The sequence below is a fragment of the Astyanax mexicanus genome, chromosome 7 (assembly GCF_023375975.1).
Source record: "Astyanax mexicanus isolate ESR-SI-001 chromosome 7, AstMex3_surface, whole genome shotgun sequence".
Taxonomy (NCBI): Eukaryota; Metazoa; Chordata; class Actinopteri; order Characiformes; family Acestrorhamphidae; genus Astyanax; species Astyanax mexicanus.
This window is the reverse complement of record NC_064414.1, coordinates 38,411,890-38,434,238: the sequence shown is the minus strand read 5'-3', so window position 1 is coordinate 38,434,238 and position 22,349 is coordinate 38,411,890. Positions and strand designations below refer to the sequence as shown.

Here is a 22,349-nt window from a genome sequence, read left to right as displayed (position 1 = left end):
AGTAATTAGAACTTCATATCAATGTTCATTTCAGCACTTTCTGTTTTTTTAATATAAACTCTAAAAGTTTTTGATATAAACTCTAAAACACACCACATACAATATTTTATGGCCAATTTTATTGTAAAAAATACTTAATATTTAATATCCAAAAAGCACATTGTACAGATGCTATAGCACCAACACAGAACCATATAAGAAACATCAATCTCTGTTTATCTATTAAATAAAGGTTTTGGCCTACTTCTTCTTTCTTCCACCTCTGAAGCCTCTGACTGAGCCTTGACCGAAGCAAATTGATGAAGGCACCCTAGACAAAAAAATCATGAATTTAATAATTTAAACATTAGTTTAGGTTAATTAAAAAAGTAAGCACAAGCTGCACTAAATTTTCAACCCAAAAGTCTGAGAAATGCTGACCTGTATGAGTAACGTGGCTTTGGCTGTTGAGAGGGTACGAGCTCTGGCTTCTCTGACTCTTGGGGCAGCGAAATGTCCATTTCCTCACAATTCTCAGTTTCTCTGTGTTGACTAACTTCTAAACTGGAGACAGCCATACAGTCTTCTCTCTGCTGAGGAGTCCTCTTCTCTTTTGTTTTGCTGAACAAATAAAATATAATATATAGTTGATTTGATATAATTGCACAAAATAGATTAAAGCATTAAAAACACGAAAAACTAACAGCAATAAACCTCCAATACTTCAATTATGTTGCACCTTTTTATCTTCTTTGATCTGTCGAATCTGAAGTCTGAAGGGTAGCTGTGAACTCTGATCAGATGATCTTTCCTCTCTTTGCTGGTTTGGAACTTCAGTCCACAACCCTCAACCAAGCACCGATACTGAGAAGATTACATTAGACAGATTAAGTACATGGTTGTTTCGTGTTGCGTAATGGGAAAGGATTGTTCCTACTTTAAGTATGTGGGCAAGACCAGCCAATATTAAAATGTCCGCAGCAATCAGGATGTTCAAACTCAATACAATCATGCAGTAAAGGCTCCTTCAGGAAAAAGCTATTAAAACTGTGGATGGTTTTAGATTTCTCCTCTTACTCAAAATCACACTGATATGACCTGACTGACTATAACCGAAGAGTTACGACTTAACTTACAGAAATTAAATAAACATTAAATAAATATAAATTATAAACAACTATTTCCTGTTGATGGCTTGTACTGGATGCTGTGCTTGGTATTTGTTCTAAACGGCCTTTTTTTAAATAAAAAAAAAATATTTAAGATAATTGGAAAATAACAGCAGTGTGCTAGTGAGCTCTTGTCTTTTCTAATAAAATGTATATGATTTGGGAAGCCTCCTTTTAAGGAAAAAAAAGAGAACACAGGCTTTCTTCGCTGATGATATTCAGCACTTTACAGACTGCCCTGTAAATCCAAAAATAGAAAAAAAAAAAATCATTACAAAGCAAAAATATATACAATCTGGGTTTCTAATAATGCTCAGATTTGTTCATTTTAATTAGATTTATAACAATAAAACATTTATCTGCTGTACACTGTAAACAAGTCTAAGTTAGCCGAGGATTAAGTAATTATGCAAATCAAAGAAATATTATTTGCATAATTACTTTATACTCGACTAACTTGGACTCGTTTACAGTCTAAGTTCTACCCGAATAATTCAAAAGCGAATCACAAATTTTCATCAGATGAATTACTTTAGTTAAAGTAATCGCCAAAGCAATATAAACCAAACATAAATGTAATTAAACCCTTTATAGTAAATACAATAAACTAATTAATGGGCCGCTCTATGAATACCAAACAACTGGGTTAAAAAATAACAACATTCAACAGGTTTTCTCCGGGTTTCTACCAGTCTAGTTTAGAAGGAGATCAGAGAATAGCCACAATCAATTATTTGCTATTATATGAGACTAACATGCTGAGTATCAAGTAACCTCGAATGGTATATATTTATTTTTGAATTAAATAAAATATTACCTCAATTACCTCAATACTACTTTAATCAAAACTCAAACAAAAGTTACCTGGAACTTATAACAAAAACAACTTTCTAAGTTAATAAACATGTTACAGAAGTTTATATTTTTAGTTTTAATTGCTCAATTTCAATTTTGAGATTTAGACAGTCAGTAGGAGAAAGCTGACTCTTTTTTGAGAGAATGCAACACACCCAGAATGTGGATACAGTGTTTAATTCAATGGTCAGGATTACTTAAGATTTTTTGGTAATACTCTGCAATACGGATCACAATTAACAGTACAGTAATAAACGCTGTTAGATGGTTAAGTAATGTCTTAATAATTATTAATTGATACTAGTTAAGGTATAAGAATTGTGTAAATAATAATGAATTAAGACATTTATTTAAAACCTGTTGAAATGGTTAGTCATAACTAGTGACATCCCAACTCTTCTCTGTGCTAGGACCAAGGTTTTGGAACTTCCACTGGGTGTCAGAACAGCAGAGTCACTCACGGTCTTCAAACGCCGACTGAAGACTCATCTTTTCTAAACTAATCTTAAAAAAGATTAAGGTTCTAAACATAATCAAGCTTTGTGTATCCCTTGATCCTAGTGTACAAACTAGCTATGGATATTCTGAAGTAACAGCGAAGCACTGTTGTAAGTCGCTCTGGATAAGGGCGTCTGCTAAATACCTTAAATTAATACATTGAGACTTTCTGTCGTAAGTACTGTTAATTAATGTACATTAAATGTTTCACATATTTTCATTCTTAGATTTTACAGGGGTTATGATATATTAAAGATATGTTTTGGCTTAAATAAATGAAAGTTTTGAAATGCTTCATAATTTTTCTAACAAAATAAGCCCCAGAAATCCCAACCTCTGGAACTTTTAAGCAACTCCATAAAAACAGCCCAGGCATTTCAGCATGGGTCCAAAGCACATGCCCCCTCTCCTCTTACTCGGCTCTGATAGGATGCAGCCAGATGCCTAGATCTGAACACTGACAGCGATTTCCTAGCAAGCCAGAGCTGAGATACCCTGGAAGGAGGCCAAAGGATGCGTATCAGATACAGGTTTAAATTAGTAGTCTTTCCCATTTTAATTACTATTTCAGTTTTGTTTTTGTTTTATCTTGTTTTAAAAAACAGGGTGAAAATATTGCCTATAAATTATGCAGAAACCTGCTATCAAGTTCTGTGTTCAGACCCAGAGCCTAATAATGTAATTAGCCAGACAAATGCACACTACATATATCAAATGTGTAAACTACAAATATCATCTCAAAAGACACTGGCTTTTTTTATATTTCAGCCATTCTATAATGCTAAATATGAATATTACCATGCACTGTTTCTCTGCCATGACCTGAAAGAGGGAGTCATGCCACTCCTGGATGTGTATGTCCAGCAGGTGGTTGGATGGGAAGGATCGCTTGCAGTTGGAGCACACGTGGCGGTGGAGTGAGTTGTAGTGGTGCTCATATCCCTCAAGAGTGTCAAATAACTGCTTACAGCTTGTGATGTGACATCGAAACTCTGAAACACTGAAAAAGGTCAAGAAAAGATGAAAAAGAATATATTTAGATATATTTATAATATATTCACACAGGGTGCTCCAGTAGGGAAACAAAACTATTGGCATAAAATTATTTCTTATCATACTGATATACATATAGGCCTGCCACAATAACTACATTTCTTTTCAACATTTTTCATCCAGAAAAAATTTAGATAAACATTTTGTACCACTGATATAATGATAGCATTATAATGGAATTACACCATTTTGACAAGTATAAAAATAGGTTATTATCAAAAAATTTCAGACACTGGAACTGAAATATAAAGCTCTGTAAAAAAAAAAAAATAAGAGACCACTTCAGTCTCTAAATCAGTTTCTATGATTTTGCCATTTATAGGTATATGTTTGTGTAAAATGAATATTGTTGTTTTTATTCTATAAACAATGGATGTTTCTCCCAAATTCCAAATAAAATAGCAGAAAATGAGAAATGGCTGAAATAACAAAAACGACGCAGAGCTCTCAGACCTTAAATAATACAAAGAAAACAAGTTCATATTCATAAGGTTTTAAGAGTTCAGAAATCAATATTTTATGGAATAAACCTGTTTTTTTTATCACAGTTTTCATGCATCTTGGCATGTTCTCCTCCACCAGTCTTACACACTGCTTTTGGATAACTTTATGTCACTCCGGCTGCAAAAATTCAAGCAGTTCAGTTTGGTTTGATTGCTTGTGATCATTCATCTTCCTCTTGATTATATTCCAGAGGTTTTCAATTAGGTTTTCAATTAAAATCAAAGAAACTCTTAATTTTTAAGTGGTCTCTTTTTTCCAGAGCTGTATAGACAATGGTTAAATATCCTAAATAAACAAAACATAAATATAATAAAACATAGCGGCTCATTTACATTAGGTTAAAACAATTAGCAATATTATAATCAGCAGAAACTATTGAGGTCATGTTTGTATACTATATGATACACTGGCAATGTAATTATCGTGACAGGTCTACAGATATATGAATGCTGTTATTTCTTTACTATCAGAATGATTCCCATTTTATTGCATGTTGTAGCCAAATGGTAACAATTACATTGTTTTATGTGTTTTTCTACCTACAACATATTGTTTCCCTAGTTCTTTGGGAACAATAAAGGTACCATTATCTAAACACATGCTTTCCTGTCTTAGTCTGTACATTTTTATTGTGTGCACCACATGTTGAGGCCTACTTTCTGAAGCTCTGTCAGCATTTATGTATACGCTTATATTTTAATGGTATTTGGACGAGTGATTTAAAGTTTAATCATGTTGCAGAGGAAGCTGACTGTCCTGTAAAACAGAGTCTTGCCTACTGACTCTTACTGGTACAGTCTGGTGTTGTTACCCTGGCAAGGAATCAAACCCCACTCTGACAAATGGAATGCAGCTGTGTTACTCGCTACACTATACAAACAACTGGAGAATTCAACATTTATAATTCTTTATAATTCAATATTTATCCACAACTACAACCAATGCATGACATAGGTGGAATTACAAAAAATATACTTTTAAATTAAATAAAATGTTGAAGTCAATTGTAAAGTGATATAATGTAAACACCATACACCAGAGAGAATTCCAGTATGCAAAGTATACACAGATATTTTATGAATACACTGCCACTGCCATGCAGTAATGTGCCATAGAAGAAATCCAAAGTTTTCTTCCCCACATGCATTTCATAACTTAGGTAACATTAAACTCACTAAACCATGTAAGAGGACAATGTCCCGATCATGACAGGACAAATGAACATCACAACTGTCACGATAATTACACTAGAGTTATTATGCAATATATGTACATGGCCTAATTTTGTCATTATGCTGACATTGTGTAGAAACAGTGGGTGAGTTCATGTAAAGATTAATACAGTGTGCTTTTCAAAGGTCAAATGCTTCCTTATGCCTTTTTTTTGGGACAGCTGGTTGTCCAAACTGAAAAGTAATCGTGACCAGCCTAAGTACATTTATTTTTCGGCATATATTTTATTTACCAAACAAAATAAACATCAATGGATATGTACAGTACCAGTCAAACATTTGGAGACACCTCTTTCAATGTGTTTTCTTTCTTTTTATTTTTTTACATTGTAAATTTTATATTGAAGACATTAAAGCACGAACACGTGCATAAATATTTTGTACACAAAAAGTTGAACCATTTTTTTTGTTTACTATGAAATTCCATTTGTATCCTTTAATTGTATTCTTGACTTTAATAATAATGTAGAAAATAATTAAATAAAAAAATAGAGAAAACATTGAATGGTAAAGTGTGTCCCAAACTTTAGATAGGTACAGGTACAGTATGTATATAACACAGTGGACCAACAGCAGCAGACGACATGTCTCTCCAAACCATCACTGATTGTGGAAACTTCACACTAGACCTCAAACAGCTTGGACTGTGTGTCTCTCCACTCCTTCTCCAGATTTTGGTCCCTTGATTTCCAAATTAAATAAAATGTAAAATTCACTGATGGTCAATGAGGGTTTGGAGAGACATGGCATCTGCTGGTGTTGGTCCACTGTGTTATATCAAGTCTAAAGTCAGTGCAGTCAGTGTTTTCCTGGAAAATCTTACAGCACTTCATGGCATGCTTCCCTCTCCGGAGTACTTGTATTGAGATGCGGATTTCATTTTCCAGCAGGTCTTGGCACACTACCCACACTGTCAAAAGTTCCAATTGGTCTTAAATAATATTCTGAGACATTGATATTTGGGTGTGCATTAGCTGTAAGCCATAATCATCAACAATTAAATAAATACATGCTTAAATAAATAGATCACTCTGTGTGTAATACATCTATATAATATATGAGTTTCACATTTTGAATTGAAGTACTGAAATAATGTAACTTCTTAATGATATTCTATTTTTTTTTAAGATGCACTAGTATATACATCACTCACTGAGGCGCTTGGGGCTCGTCTGTTGCCTGCAGAGTCGTTACCAGATCCTGCAGGTATAAATGCCGGTGCACGTCGCCATCCTGCAGAGGAAAAACAGAACCTAGCTGAGCCAAATTTCTTCTCTCTTCATCAACTCTCATCACTTCACTAAACACACTGTATGTTTCAGTCAGAGCTCGGATTACTGGAGCAGTACTGTAACCTGGTTAGCCTGGTGCTAACTGTACTGTACTGTACTGTAATTATTGTCAAGTCTTGAGTACACCAATCAACCTACTTCAAAAAGCTCATTATCTGTGTGTAGGTGCAGGGAGTGAGGGCTGAATCTGAACGGGCAGTCTGCCTCCTCCGCTCCCTCTCCTCCTCCTCCTCCTCTCCTGCCGGGCTGGAGCTCACTCCTCTCTAGGACTGGTACTGTACTGATGTTGATTTGTGTTGGATCAGATCCCTCTAATAGCTCTAATAAACTGGAGTGTAACATACCGCTCCTCTTCTAACGTTACCTCTCTCTCTCCAAACACTGATCATGTGCTCACTTCATACACACACAAACACATGCATGGGCCACTTCCTTAAACGTCATTGAAGCGTCTTGCAGGTGATTGGTCAGTGCTCAGTGTCTCCCACACCCTTAACACTACAGATTGTACTTCCAGCTACAACCACAAGATGTTCACCTCTTCTGTATTTCCTCACTTTCCTAAATAAATAAAAAAAAGTATTTGGCGAAATTTTGCTTTTTTGCCAAAATCATCTCCTCATAATGCTGCATGGTCAACTGTGATAAATTAATCCACGCCCTCAGATTAGATCATTTGATTCTATCGCTTTAGCGTAATGGCCTGTGTCAAGAGCACAACTGAAGCTAATTTATACCTAAGTCATTTTAAAAGCTTTTCAAGTTGGTGATTACCTTTAAAAAAACCCTTTCTAATTGTGTGGTTACTCTAAAAAAATCACAATACAGGAATGAGTGTTGCCGCAATTAAATTTGAAACAGTATGTATCCCTGTTGTCCTGTTATATTATTAAAGCTGATGTACGTAAGTTTTGGGATTAAGCAGGCATTAACTGAGGGGTTCCACGTGTATTCCATGTGGTTGCTATGTGTAATTGAAAATGAATAGTAGTAGATGGGAGAAACAAAATATGAAAATCATGACTATATATATATATATATATATATATATATATATATATATATATATATATATATATATATATATATATATATATATATATATATATATGATTGTAGGTCAAAACGACAGGGAACATGCTTTCAGTTTAATATTCATATAAAAAGTACAGGATCCCCAAAAATCGTTCTTTCTACTTTTTATACTTATATGAACACTTCTCCTAATGCGTTACTGTTTATACATTTTCTTTTTTTTCCATGAAACAAGTATGCTTCTTTTAGTCCATTCAGACATAAATTATTTCCAATTGATGGTAAGTATGTTGTTTTCTGTAATCCACACAAAACAAGAATCTAATACAGTATACTTCTAAGTGTTATCATACAATATTTTACTTTTTATGTCTATTGCAGTGTAATCCTGTGTTTAATATCGTTAGTATTTAACTTTGTACTTCACAAAGCATGATTAAACTAAATAAATTTGATAAAATAAAGTGTTTAAAATTAGATAAAATAAAATAAAAAAATAACCCCTTACATTTCCTTCTTGGCTAGAGTGCTCCCTTGCCATACTACTGCTGGTGTTTTTCCAGTGTAGTTGGTGGGGTCAAGCTACTGTTTTGTTGGCTGGTAAACCTTTTCATTGATTTGTAAATGTCTGATGTGATGAACAACATCTCTCAATCAGTGTTGTGTGCAACAAAACATAAAAAAACGACTAAACAACATGATGTCTACTGTAAATAGACAGCGAAGGCACACGTGTCTTACAGCAGTAGTGTAACTCAAAATCCACGGGGTGGCAGCAAAGTCCACATGGTGAAGCTGCGCATCCACTCCCTTTAAGCATCATTGACTGTTTTGTCTACTAACAGCTATAGAGAAAAACACAGTTCCCATACTCATACTACCCAAGTTCTCATCTCTAGGTTAACATAGATGAGTTACAGCCTGGAAAGCGAAATAAGCACATTTCCCCTTTGTTCTGTTTTCCAGTCTGTTAGATCCCACACATGTGAACTGTGGTCATTTTGTGTTCATTGCTGATTGATCAAAACTGCAAAGGAACTGTACTGTAAAATGATGAGATGAGATGAGATGAGATGAGATGATGACCATAGATAGTTAAAAAAGACAGTCAGGAAGATACACCCGCAGATGATACAAATACCGGAAGGTGCTACAATATTCTGAGAAGCATGACTGACTGCATGATTTTGTCACTGGTCCTCAGATCTTACCGGATGAGGAGGTCATGCTTTTCACACACACACACACACACACACACACACACACACACACACACACACACACACACACACACACACACACTTGTACATGGCGGGTGGGTGGAGTTTAGGGAGAAAGAGAGGCGGAGTCCAGCAGAAACTGAATTATCTAGTGGACTTCCCCTGAGTGCAGCTCTGTTCAGTCAGTCCGGCATCATCACGGGGAGCCATGCGCTGTTCTGGATTAATATTAGCACTGCTCTGTTATATCTCAATCTGGGGTGAGTTCTAATCCGGATTAAATTCTGTGTACATTAGTTTATGGCTCAGTTTTGTTACTGGCGGTTGAGGGTATGGACTAGTGTTTAAGACTTTAGCCTATAAATCAGCAGTAATAAATTATGTAGCAGTAAACTTTATCATAAAACTGTATTTTGTATTTTATCGTATAGAGTTTTGTGCCGCTGCACATCCTCGACTCCGCCATGTGAAGCACTATGATGTTGTTCAGCTTCAGCCGGTAAAAGCACGAATGAAGAGGAGCCTGTCTGACCAACAGGTGGGATAATAGCTGTGTGGGTTGTGTTGTTGGATTAAGATGATGATTAAGATCTTAATTTTTGAGATTTTTAATTAATTATAACAGAAAAATACTTTACATCTTTGAATGAACTAAAAAGAAAATGTTTATGGAAAGATGCATGACCAACAGATGTGATGAAGTGATGATGGCTTGTGTTGTTAGTTTAAGATAAACTTTACTAAAGTTTCACAAAAGTTTCCATTTCATTTTCCATTACATTTCTACCAGAGATCATATCTGCCCAACAGTGTTTATTTTACTCCAGTATTGGAAACACAGAATGAATAAATAATATTATGCCATGTTACATCATTGATTTCTGGTTAAATTTGATGAAAATTATTTTTAATGAATTATTTTAATAATTCAAATTGCAGAAACTAAATTGCAGTTTTTTACAATATTGTCTAAGCCTACCAGCTAAGGCCCAGTTTCCCAAAAAGTATTTTATCATTAAGAACATCATGTCATGTCAAGCAACTCAATTGCAACCTATTTTTTGTTGTTGTTTAAAATGAAAACAAAGTGTATAGATTTGTCTTGCCCAAGCATTTAACACTATTTATTTAAACTGTGTTTAGAAATATGTTTTAGATTTATGTTGTATTGTTTAATATGTGTAATTGTTTAAGTCATCAAAAACTGAATTTAATATAACGCACTAAACGATTAAACCCTTTATTTATAACACATTTCTTTTGGGGCACTCAGAGAACATGTCAGAACAAAGGAAATAAAGGGCTCAGTTCCAAATTGCATTAAAAGCCAGGTCTCCCTTGAAAAAAGAGATTTTAATCTCAAGATGCCTTCCTGATTTAATAAAGGTTAAATAAACAAACAAAAAGAAAAGAAAAAATAACAGATTCAATTTTTCAATTAAAAAAAGTTTAAATTAATTTTAAAAAATCTGGATACTTGTATCTTGATTTTAACTTAATCCATTTAAACTTTGCTTACATTTCAGTTTTACATTTCAGTTTTGTATTGTTTAAATAGCCATACTTTTATTTTAATATACTATAATATGCAATAAAGCTTTAAATTTAACTTGCAATTATTTTATTTAGAGGCACACTTTGGCAATCTTTGAGAACTTATCAGAACAAAGGAAAGTAAGGGCTGAGTTTCAAATTGCATTAAAAGTTAGGTCTTCCACAAATAAAGTGATTTCGATCTCAGGAGGACGTCTTTTTTTAATTATGTTTGCACAAACAAAGAAAACATAAGCCATTTTATACATTTTCAGTTTCCAGTTAAATAAATAGTGGAAATAAATATTACACACACACTGCTAAAAATCCAGCTCAAGACCGGCTCAAGACCAGCTAGTCATCCAGAAAAAACACACGGTACTGGTGGGCTAGCTTGTTTACTAGTTCTTGACCAGTATAGGGCATGTTATCTCTGGATTTTTTAGCAGGGAACACACACACAAACACACCCACACACAAGAACATTCAACAAGACCTATTGTGTTACATTGTTTTTTTATTGCAGCATTCATGTGATGCCACAGTGCATTTTGAAATCAAACTCGTCAGCTGTTAAGATATGAACATCAATGGGTTTACAGTAAAATAATTAAATGTCTTTTGTACCAATAGAAATATCCTGATACACATGAATATGACGTGACTGTTGATGGGAAAAACTTCACACTATATCTGGAAAAGAATAGGTAGGAAACTTCAGCCTTACCTCATCACATGAAGAAAAACACAATAATTCATTTTGAGAGAGTCAAACTCTGCCAGCATTTATCCTGTTAAAATGAAACTTCTCTGGTCTTTCTTCACTGCAGGGAGCTCTTGGGAAAAGATTACAGTTTGACTCACTACACAAAAGATGGGATAAAGGTGTCGACACCTACCTCTAACACAGTAAGACAGTAACACTGAATGTTTTCTCTTTGAATCTGTTTTAATGTTGTAATGTTGGTGACTGACTGTAGAATTTGATTTCTTATTGCAGGACCACTGCTACTATCAGGGACATATCAGAGATGTAAACGATTCCGCAGTCAGTGTTGACCTGTGCTCAGGAATGCGGTAAGGAAAATAATGTTATGATGATTTTAAGTTTTGAACTGAAAGTAAAATAAAATAAGTAAGGTTACTACTTGTTGATATATATGTAAATAATATTTTTTTCAAATTGAGCTTGAATCTTGCATAAAGATATTGAAAAATTTAAGGAAAGAGATAAAATAACCTTTTTTCTGCATACTGGTCTGTTAATTGTAGTTGTAGTAAACATCAGAACTAGTAGGCCTGCACAATATATTGTTTCCAGCATAATTATTGTAAAATGCATTTGCACAATAGTCAATTAATCAATTAATTAATCAATAGCAATTTTTGACACAAAAGTTAGAATTTTCATTACATTTCTACAAGAGATCATATCTGCCAAACAGTGTTTACTTTACTCCCCAGTATTCATACAGTTCCATGTTATATTATAAATATCTGGTTAAATCTGATGAAATTTCATAAAAAATGCAGAAAAAAAATTGCAGTTTAATTTTTTTTTTCAATTTCTCGTGAAAAATTCAGTATTTTAATATTTCGCAATTAAAATAGCAAAAAAAAAAGAGTGTGCTCAGTATGATACTTGTTCAACCTTCTAAGAATCATTTCTGTTCTGTGTACTGAGTATGCTAAATACAGTATACTGAATATAACTGCTACACACAGCCCATCTGATGACTTTTCTAAAGGAAACATCTGTTTTCCATCTGTTTCCACCCTGGGCTCAAAACTGAAATACTTACACTTGTTTACTTGTTAATAATGTATATAAGACGTTAACTCTGTTATCACATTAGTAAAGCTGTGTTTACTCTGCATACATATTTTTTTTAGAAACAGATTGAGAATTTTGGTTAATTATTCAAAGTTTTACTGCAGTTTCAAAACTAAAACTGATATAATCAGCATAATCAGCAGTTAAACAGCTTGAGTGATCTAATTTACCACTTTGGCCAAGTGTGAGGTGCACTATTAGTGAAACACTGGTGCTCATGTTTTTCAGAGGGTTTATGAGAGCAGCAGATCAGGTGTATCTGATTGAGCCGTTGGAGGAGTCTGTGAGAGGGGACCATGCCTTTTACAAACAAGAGCACCTGAGGACTAAAAGAGCAGCTTTTGACTACATCAACGACACAGTTTATGACCTTGGACCAAGGTTTTCTGGACTGTACAACAATAGAAACATGGTACTGAGACTAATTCTTTATGTTTTACAGTGCTGAAATTGCACTTGTTGAACTACAGCTACATGAAAAGAGTCGATTTAAAATTGTATTTTGTCATTTTACACAGAAAAACAGGGCCCCTGTTGGAGGACAGCGCTTTGTTGAGTTGGTTTTAGTTGTTGATAATAAGGAGGTAAGGTTACTTTAATGCATTTTTTGTCAGAATGTATAGGCCTTATTTATACTTTATGTAAAAAATAAAATGTTTATTGTGCACACCATGTATTTTAGTACAAGAAAATTGGGAGTTTGAAGAGTGTGCAGAAAAGAATGCTTGAAGTTGCTAATCATGTGGACAAGGTAAGATCTCGGTTCAAAACCTTTAAGAATAGTTTATTTTGTTTTAATGTTATAAAAATATGGCTGATTATATTTTCTGACACAACATATAAATGTTCCTATACTTTCCTTGCAGCTTTATCGTCCTCTGAACATTCGCGTCATGTTAGTGGGACTAGAGGTGTGGTCCTATGAAGACCAGATTGAAGTCAGCCCTCTGCCCAAAATTACCCTGGACAGGTTTTTAAAGTGGCGTCAGAGCAGCCTCCTGACAAGAAAGAAGCACGACAATGCCCAGTTTGTTACGTGAGTCAAGTATTTTATTCTGCTTTGTTTAAAGCAGCGTTATGTGAGATTTCATACTTTTTGTGGAGTTTAAATCAGTTTTACACCACTGCTATAAATACAAATTCTGACCACTTTGAGCTCTTCCTCATAGACACCTATAAACATGCATTTTGGATGACATAAGAGATTCAGAAATTGCACACAAAGTAAAAGAAGCATGTGAATTGTCGCAGTAGAGCAATATTACACACCACATATTACATTACATTGCAGGCCAAGCTGAGAGATACAGTACCATCATCTGCTGACAGAAGCATGATATCACAATATTTCACCCAAATATTACTCTATTTAACAAGAGTTACAGAGTTTTTTTCTGAGAGAAATCCTATGCAGCTCCACCAAAGCAACATAGTGCTGCTAGCAGCAATCCAGGCCAAGCTGAGAGAAAGTATTGGCATGTGAAGTAACAGAAGCATAATATTACAGGATTTTACACATATGAGTCCAGTTACACGTCACACAGCTCCACCAAAGTTACATAGTGCAGTAGCATTATTCTAGGCCCACAGTAAGAATGATGTCATTCTTCCTAATACAAACCAACATTCTACATAATGTTGTTTTAAAAGAGGAAATCTCTCAATGCTCATTACATGTGTTTCTTTCGTGAAGTTTTGTTTTACTCATACACAGACACTTTGTAGGACAATTTGTTTAGATACATTTTAATGTATTTTTTTACTTTTAAATTATACAGTGCAATCAATTTTGATGGATCAACTGTTGGCTTGGCTCCTATGAATGCTATGTGCTCTCCCTCCTCTGGAGCAGTCAATGAGGTTTGTTTCATGAATTCAGACACAACATATCAGTTTCCAGTTCTGTAAAAACAAGCATAATGTTCTGTCATTTAAATAAATAGCTCATGACATTCATTTTGCATCTTGGATTTTTTTTTTTAATTTTTTTAAATATGGAAGTCCATCGATTAGCTTTAATTAAGACATTAAAACTTGTCTTAAGAAGTGTAGGGTTTGTGAAGAATTGTGTAAATGAACTATTCATTTTTTATGCTCATGTTTATTTCAGAATTAAAATTATTTATTTTTTATTTATTTTCATAAACTATTAAGTTAAAGTAAGATTACTGTAGAGACATACAAGTGCAGCAACTCTTTATGTCTTTTCTCCAGGACCATAGTGACAATCCCCTTGGTGTTGCCTCCACCATTACCCACGAAATGGGCCACAACCTGGGCATGTCACATGATGACCCAAGCTGTGGTTGTTCATCCAGATCATCCAGCCAGGGCTGTGTCATGGGAGAGAGTATTGGGTAAGGTTCAGGACTTTTTCAAAACATTCTCTATTACAACATTAGACAGATCACAAGATCTGAATCACAATAATCACACACATGTTAATCTTGTTTTTCCTTCTTGTTCTAAATCTCCTGTCGCAATCTTTCTATAGGCTTGTTTACCCTGAGGCCTTCAGCCAGTGCAGTAAAGTGGCTCTGGAGCTATTCCTGCAGAACCATGACAGCAGCTGCCTGCTGGACATCCCGAAAGAAGAAGATCTGGTTGGGGGTCCAGTGTGTGGAAATGCGTTTGTGGAAAAAGGCGAGGAGTGCGACTGTGGAACAGTGGAGGTAAGATATGCCACTGGAGAAAATGTTGGTTTCGTGTTAATAGCTATTTTCAGATTATTAAGAATTCCAAGCTATTAGGCCTGTCATCCATTTTTCTGTCTACTTCCTGTCTTTTGTATCTTCTCTGCTCAGACAGAGTTGCATTGTCACATAATGGATCAGATTTAAATGCCACATAATAAAGTGGCCCAAATTGGAATTAAAAATGTCAGATTTGGGAAACATTTACCTCTCTATATGTCTGATACTGTTGTAGCCTGTGATAATTATAAACAATGGCAAATAAATGTGCAGAAAGAGATGTTAAGAAGCGTTTTTTTCTTAAGAAGTTTTTTTCTTATTATTTGCTTAATAAAAAAAAACATATACATAAAACAATTCTAAATGGAAGTTCATGTGATTGTAATATCATCACAATCACCAGATTGAGATGCCAATGAGAAGAGTGTTGTGAAATGAGTCAAGGACTGTGTTGTGAAATGTGTGCTGATCAGAAAATTCCAGCCACTGTAGATGGTCTGTGGGCTGCTTTAAAGAAGAGGAAAGATATTTTGAGCATTTTTTAAATTTAATATACTTGTGTAATATGTATTTTTGTGGATTCGCATTATGCAGGGGTTACGCTTCAGTATTTTAAAATATATTGCAATACTGTATTGAAGGTGATATATTGTGAATTTTTAGAATGTATTTTAAGGTGTCAGAAAAAACATCTCTATATATATTTGCACAAAATCTGGAAATTAGAACAGTGGAATATAAAGTACAACATTAATATCAAGTGGTAGGCGTTTAAACAAAAAACAACTGAACCACTGTCTGACACCTAAAAAATAAATTTTTAGTTTTTGATAAACAGTACAGTATTGCAAACAAATATATGGAGAAACTTTGACATTTCAAAGCATAATTTTCTTACACTCGTACTAAATATTGTTGTATGTTTTTTTTTTTCTTTTTTTACTACAAAAATTTAAATTTGAGCAATTCTCTTCTCTGATGTCATCGTAAACATCTAATCTTGGTCTTCATGTGATTGCATGAATGCAGGAATGCAAGAACCCTTGCTGTAATGCCACATCCTGCAGACTGACTGAGGGCTCAGCGTGTGCACATGGAGAATGCTGCCACAACTGTCAGGTAGAGCCCAAAATCCCTATTTCTGCTGTATTTCACGCATAAAACCCGTCAAGTGCTGATAGTCCTGATTCCTGTTACTATTTATATTCTTGAAAGTCATCAGTACAGCTGTTTGTAACTTTTTCTCTTTCTTCTCGTCAATGCTGCTTCTAGCTTAAGCAAGCAGGAAGTGTGTGCAGAGCCACTGCTCATGACTGTGACCTGCAGGAGTACTGCACCGGGGAATCAGCACAGTGTCCTAAAGACAGCTACAAGATGAATGGGCTGCCGTGCAACCACCACAAGGGTTACTGCTATAACGGCCAGTGTCCATCACTTAGGGAACACTGCAAGATGCTGTGGGGTTCAGGTACAGTTCCAGAGCAAGAATCATTCAATTTTTTCTCATGATTGTGTGATAAATAGGTATCTTCCATTCCAAGGATTTTTGCTGTTTTTATTTGGGAAAACCTGAGTTTAATATCTGAGCCATTTTCAGAATACTGTGAATACTATTTATCATATTTGTAAGATTTTAGACAAAGCAGATACAGACAGCTAAGTATGGGGACAGTATGATAAATATTAAGTAAAAGAAAAGAAAACAGTAAAAAAGTTGTTCTTAAAGAGGCAGTTATCCCAATATGACAGAGTGGACAGAAAATTCTTGGACACATTTAAATTAATAGTTTTATTTTTTTTAAATAGTTTTTTTTAAATAGATGAATAATGAAATGTACATTAAGGAAACTAAAGATTAACATTCCTCTATAACTCTAGTAATTTCTTCAAAGTAAATCTTGAAAAACATACTATTACACTATTTTTCTATGATATTTAAACAACTATGCTGTATACACAAAAGGCACGTTATATAGATATTGACCCATGTAATATCTCTTAACTAGGTGCTGATGTGGATGGAGATGTCTGCTTTAATAACAATATCCGGGAAACAGGACATAGGTAAAAGTTACCTCTTTGATTGTGTTTCTTTGATTGTTTACACACATTTGATTGTGTTTTCTACACAATCAATAACCTATATGTCTTATTACCTCTAGGCACGTCAAATGTGGAAAAATATACTGCACTGGTGGAAATGAGTTTCCAAAAACCCAGCAAAAATATATATTTACTATGGGTACGAAACAGTGTTTCGCAGCTGTGGAGAAATCAGAGCCAGACAGCCTTGGGATGGTGCCAACAGGAACCAAATGTGGGACAAATATGGTTAGTAAATGAAGCCTGTAGAGTTTTGCATTTGCATTATTGTATATTTTACATGTAAAACATCTAAATAAAATCATGTGATCATGTGATGCATTTATTTTATATTGTTGTGTACAAAGAAAAACATGTATCTCCATAATAGCAGCTTTACAGCAGAAGAGAAATGTTATTGAATAGAAATGTTTTATTAGTAAAACATTTGATTCAAATTACTTTTGGAGCATTTCTATTGGTCTATTCAGCATACAATTTTGACACAACCAGAGGGATGGCTTCTGTGTTCCAATTAATTGGTAAACTAAGTAAACAAAAATGGAGATACATGTGAAATGTCTAAATAAATCTGATTTTTTTTTTCTTTTTGATTGAATGTTCTTTTGTATCTGTTCTGCTTGTCAACAGGTATGTTATAAAAATCAATGTCAGGACATAAGCGTCTATGGAAACATGAACTGTTCTGCAAAATGCAACAGTCATGGGGTACGAGAACTCTCATTTTTTATTATCTGTTTTGTTATCTGTTCTAAATGAAAAAAATGAAATATTTTAATGTGCTTTCCATGATAGTAATAAAGAACGGAAGTAGCAAAAGGTCTTTCAGAGATTAAGAGTTGACGCCCTTTTGAACTGACCTTTTTCTCCATTGTTTGGACTATTTAAAAGGCATTAACCCATGGCTTCTGAGATTTCCGATGTGCTTGACTGTACTATTTTGTTTTTTCATAGGTGTGTAACCATGAGAGGGAGTGCCACTGTGATCCGGGCTGGGCTCCCCCCTACTGTGATATTAAACTGTCAGAAGTTTCCAAGAGTAAGCCAGTTACTCCAGTCTAAACATAACAATATGAGAAAATCCTTTGTACAGTAGTTTTATTTCAAGTCATTAAATTGTATGATTTAACGACTACATATACATAATGTAATATGCATTTTTGTGTTAACATATCATCATTTGTGTGTGCCATATGTGTTGATTGACAGGAAAAGATGCGGTGATCATTGGTGTGTCTACATCTATAGTCATCCTGCTACTGATTACTGTCATTGTTGGAGCCTCAGTCTGTTGTCATAAACAAAAAGCACCATTCACAAAGAAAAGGTTAGAAAGTATAATTTCGTTGGGCATTCATTAATTGAAAGCATCCTCTAAGCCGGCTGTTATCTGTTATCCTGTCATATACATACAATACAGCTTCTCACAAGTGTGTCTTTTCCTCCCAAAGGCCTTTTAAGGATACAAACACCTACTCAGGTCAGTCCAACCCAGTGTTTCAGCCAGGCAGTGCGAAGAACAGCCCCAGATGTGGACCTCCACGTATCAGTCAGCCCACTTTCCTGGAGTCTACTGCAACCCGGGCTTGCAAACCTCTGTTTGCCACAAATGCACCTAGCAGACCAGCACCAATGGTAAGATCATTTAACAGCCAGACAATAAATCTCTATACTAAAATGCTGAATCTACAGTAGTATTTTTAAATGCATTAAAATATTTGTACAAGTATGCACCCATAAACTAAACTCCCAAATACTAATTACTACTCACCTCTGACCCACAGCCTCCAAATGTGGCAGCAGGACCAAAGACTGAACAGGTAATTCAGTATTGTTGATGTATTATTGTCATTATTATTATTATTATTATTATTATTATTAATATTAATAATAAAGGACTTGAATGATGTAAACTGAAAGTTATTTATTTTTAACATTCCTTTAATGCTTTATTTTTTAGTCTGGGAAATCTCCTATTCCACCCCCTGTTGTCCCAAGCAACAGTAATCTCACCCAGGTAAGCCTGAAAATGGTTAGATATATAGTAATGTTACATTCCTTATGCACTGACATGCATTGAAAGTGCATCAAAACCACCAATCACAATTTTTACCACCCACTGCACTGTATTCCTGGTATAGTAATTGAGAAATTGTAATTGTGTCAAAACTTGATGAAATGTGCCACATCTGGCAACCACCCTCAAACTTCCAAACCATCCGCTGCGATAACACTTTAAAATCAGTTTACTTTGCTGTTATCCCTTGACTTTTGGCATGTCAGCGTATAAAAGTGGTTGTTATTATATAGATTTTATTTTCTTTGTTGTGAGACTTGTTTTAATATTTTGTGTTTCATTTAGACAAAGCCTTTGATACAACCATCCAAACCACTACCTCCATCAAGACCACTACCTCCACTGATGTCCAAACCAGTAAGTCACTGAAACCAAAATGCATGGGGGGAAAACTCTTAAGTGATCCTACTTTGTTTTTACAGCTTTAATTACTGATAACAGAGGTCCTGTTCCCTGTGTTGTTTTAGTGCTTATCTCCTTGCGCTCAATTAAGTGCTGGTGAATTTGTTTTACATGGTGCTTTAATTATTCTCAGCTGGTCTGATATTGGTATCATCTTGAATGTCATTTTAGAAGATTTGTATATTTCCAAGTAAACATTTGTTTTTTATTTAATAATTCAAAGTCATCTGAGAGCCATGAGATATTTCACCTTGTCTTTTGTGAATCAGTTACATTTTATGCATTACATCTAATTTATCAGGCATCCTATTAGACTGTTATACTTTACTAAGCATTCAGTTAGACTGTTATACTTTATTAAGCATCCAGTCAGACTGTTATATATCATTAAGCATTTAGTCAGACTGTTATACTTTATTAAGCATTCAGTCAAACTGTTATTCTTTATTAAGCATCCAGTCAGACTATTATATATCAATGTAACATAGAACTTTCCAAACTGTTCAATTTTGGCTTTTCATTACTTTTGCTTTAAATACCTTGCTTTTATCTTTAAATGTAGATACTTTTGCTCAAGTGTATGTTTGGTTCTATACTTCCACTTTTAACCGAGTAAGAATTGTAACACATCAGTCTAATTCTCATGTACATGCAGTTTCTCTGCATTGTTCACTCTCTTGGTACCACCTCTGTTTTAGTCATCACACCAGTTCTGTAAATGCCATGCTTTCTTGCTTACTGTGGGGCAATTTATTCTGTCTTCTGCTTTCTTTGCCATTTCCAAATTGCGGTTTAGTATACTTTTTTAACATGCTTAGCTTGCCTCTGTTGAAAAATTTCACATTTGTTTTGAGTTTTTTAGAGAATTTATGGCAACCTTTGATTAATTGTTTCAATAGTCCAAATGTTTCAGTAGTTGATGATTTTTTTAGGTCAGTGGAATATCATAAAGAGATCATACACAGCCGTTTTGTTAGTGCCGCATACATGCAATGTCCTTTAACGTCCTTTAAGCTTGGTTTTTAGCATTAGTTTTCAGCTGATAGTTCTGATTCCTGTTACTATTTATGTTCTTCGTCAGTACAGCAGTTTATAACTTTTTCTCTTTCTTCTCGTTATTTTGTTATTATTATTTTTAACTATTCCAAACCCATCGTACTTGATTAGTTTTTTTTTTAAACTTATTATGGTTTGAATCAGGGCAGGATTAAAACAGAATATGAAAGATCATTGTGAAGTCTTTTATAGACTCAGTATAACCAAATTAAGATCAAATTAATATTTGCTAGAAAAGATTTCCTGAAAGGGAGCTAACCATACTGTCATATTTGTGTTGTTAATTTCTGTAGGTGTATAAACCAAAATCTCCTCCAATGCCTCCTCTTAAACCATCAGGCTCACAGCCAGCATGGACTCCACCTCAGGTATGTTTATTTAATATAAGCATAATTTATGACTCATTCATTGCTCATATTCTGTACTTTATTTCTTACTGTATAGGCTGACCGTGTCATGCTTTATTCAGGTAATAGTGGCCCCAAAGGTGCCTCTGAAGCCCCCTACGAAGAGATGATGGAGTGATGCAGAGTGACTCACTGAGAGAATCACTGAGAGCATAAGGAGATGCTTTATGAGCAGTGTTGTTAATGCCTCTGCAGGAGCTGCAGCTCTGAAGATGATTCAGCTTTCCACATCAGCACTCAGTACTATGAATCATCTGAAGAAGATGGCTGATATTCTAGACAGGATTAAATGTCTGTATAATCTCAGGGACTTGCTATTTTTTGCTGTTGCTGGTCTGCTGTTATGGTACGTCTCAATGCATTAAATGATGGAATGAATGTATTTATAATCATCTTTCTGGTTTGCCATGTAGGGAAATGAACTTAAGTAAAAAAGTAAGAATATTGTTCAGAGTTATCACACTGTACGAAATGAGGATCTTTGTTTGTGAGCTGGCATTTTTGCTGTACTGAAATCTTTTAAGACTGCACCAATGTCTTGTTTCCTGTTTTTTTCCCCTTATTTTCTTGCACTCAGACAAAAGCAATACGATGTTGGCTAATTTATGCACTAATGTTTTTACATGTTGCTTATTCTCAGCTGGTCTGATATTTGTATTTACTAGAATATTCATATTTTGTAATGTTTGTATTTTAATTAAAATATTATTTAAGTTTTAAGTATGGACCAATGATTTTTTTGTTGTTTTATATTGTTTTTCAGTGGTGGTCCAAAGTGTCCAAATTTTAGTTAGCAATGTTTTGAAGGCTGTTTCACATTTTTTACATTTTTAAAATTTGAATCTTGGAATTTTGTGAATCTGGCAGTTGTTCAAAATGTAATAATAAATGGACCAATAGAAATGCTCCAGAATTACTTGAAATAAAATGGTTTACAATGATGTATATGGAAAGTTTTTTTCTTTCCCTTAAATTGTAAACATACAATTTAAGGGGGTTACAAGGATTTGCGTGGCTGAAAAAAAATAATATTGGAAACACCCTTAATTAGTAATTTAGACACCTGTTGCATCCTTCATTGGGTCAAGGCTAGATAAAAAAAACGTAGTCTGCTTTTGTTGGAGAGTAACTGTCTTTATAGGATTTCAGAGCATAGCTGTCAGGTTTTTATTGCATTCGGCTACAGCAGAGTTTTAGGTCAGCATGTTGGAAGAACACCACTCCACCAAAAAGTCATCCCCAACTAATGACAAAACTACTGGTTGGAGATGATGGAGCACCACCTTTCCTGAGAAATCCATAATTCCGCTGCTCCATAGCTTAATGCTGGGGGCTTTTTACAGTATATGTTTACATAGACGCCACATTACCGACTGGAGCGTAATCCAGTGTCGCCGCCATATTGGT

General features: G+C 34.6%; 2 protein-coding genes across 2 annotated transcripts; one reads left to right on the top strand and one right to left on the bottom strand.

Annotated features, from left to right (window-relative positions):
* Positions 1–97: 97 nt before the first annotated feature.
* znf511 (zinc finger protein 511) lies at positions 98–7,025 on the bottom strand. Its single transcript, XM_049481660.1, has 6 exons — positions 6,721–7,025; positions 6,444–6,523; positions 3,300–3,501; positions 719–843; positions 421–600; positions 98–310 (listed from the first exon to the last, which is right to left on the bottom strand). The coding sequence occupies exons 1-6, from the start codon at positions 6,922–6,924 to the stop codon at positions 241–243; spliced, it is 861 nt and encodes a 286-aa protein (XP_049337617.1). The 5' UTR covers positions 6,925–7,025; the 3' UTR covers positions 98–240.
* Positions 7,026–9,013: 1,988 nt separating this feature from the next.
* Positions 9,014–21,883, top strand: adam8a (ADAM metallopeptidase domain 8a). Its single transcript, XM_007248573.4, has 25 exons — positions 9,014–9,097; positions 9,269–9,375; positions 11,004–11,077; positions 11,201–11,279; positions 11,371–11,447; positions 12,433–12,616; positions 12,723–12,788; positions 12,887–12,955; positions 13,071–13,240; positions 13,983–14,064; positions 14,419–14,561; positions 14,699–14,876; positions 15,927–16,016; positions 16,170–16,365; positions 16,904–16,961; positions 17,060–17,228; positions 17,631–17,708; positions 17,955–18,039; positions 18,210–18,327; positions 18,452–18,635; positions 18,785–18,820; positions 18,961–19,017; positions 19,363–19,434; positions 20,829–20,903; positions 21,005–21,883. Exons 1-25 carry the CDS (start codon positions 9,046–9,048, stop codon positions 21,050–21,052), a joined length of 2,547 nt encoding a protein of 848 aa, XP_007248635.3. The 5' UTR covers positions 9,014–9,045; the 3' UTR covers positions 21,053–21,883.
* Positions 21,884–22,349: the final 466 nt, after the last annotated feature.

Bases quoted from the DNA above. Each gene is read 5' to 3' on its own strand.
- adam8a (XM_007248573.4), top strand. From the start codon at position 9,046: ATGCGCTGTTCTGGATTAATATTAGCACTGCTCTGTTATATCTCAATC. The intron at 18,328-18,451 runs GTTAGAAAGTAT...TTCCTCCCAAAG, and splicing joins GCACCATTCACAAAGAAAAG to GCCTTTTAAGGATACAAACA. The intron at 20,904-21,004 runs GTATGTTTATTT...TGCTTTATTCAG, and splicing joins CAGCATGGACTCCACCTCAG to GTAATAGTGGCCCCAAAGGT.
- znf511 (XM_049481660.1), bottom strand. From the start codon at position 6,924: ATGTTACACTCCAGTTTATTAGAGCTATTAGAGGGATCTGATCCAACA. The intron at 3,502-6,443 runs GTGAGTGATGTA...GACCTTTTTCAG, and splicing joins GACGAGCCCCAAGCGCCTCA to TGTTTCAGAGTTTCGATGTC. The intron at 311-420 runs GTCAGCATTTCT...TTTTTTGTCTAG, and splicing joins AAGCCACGTTACTCATACAG to GGTGCCTTCATCAATTTGCT.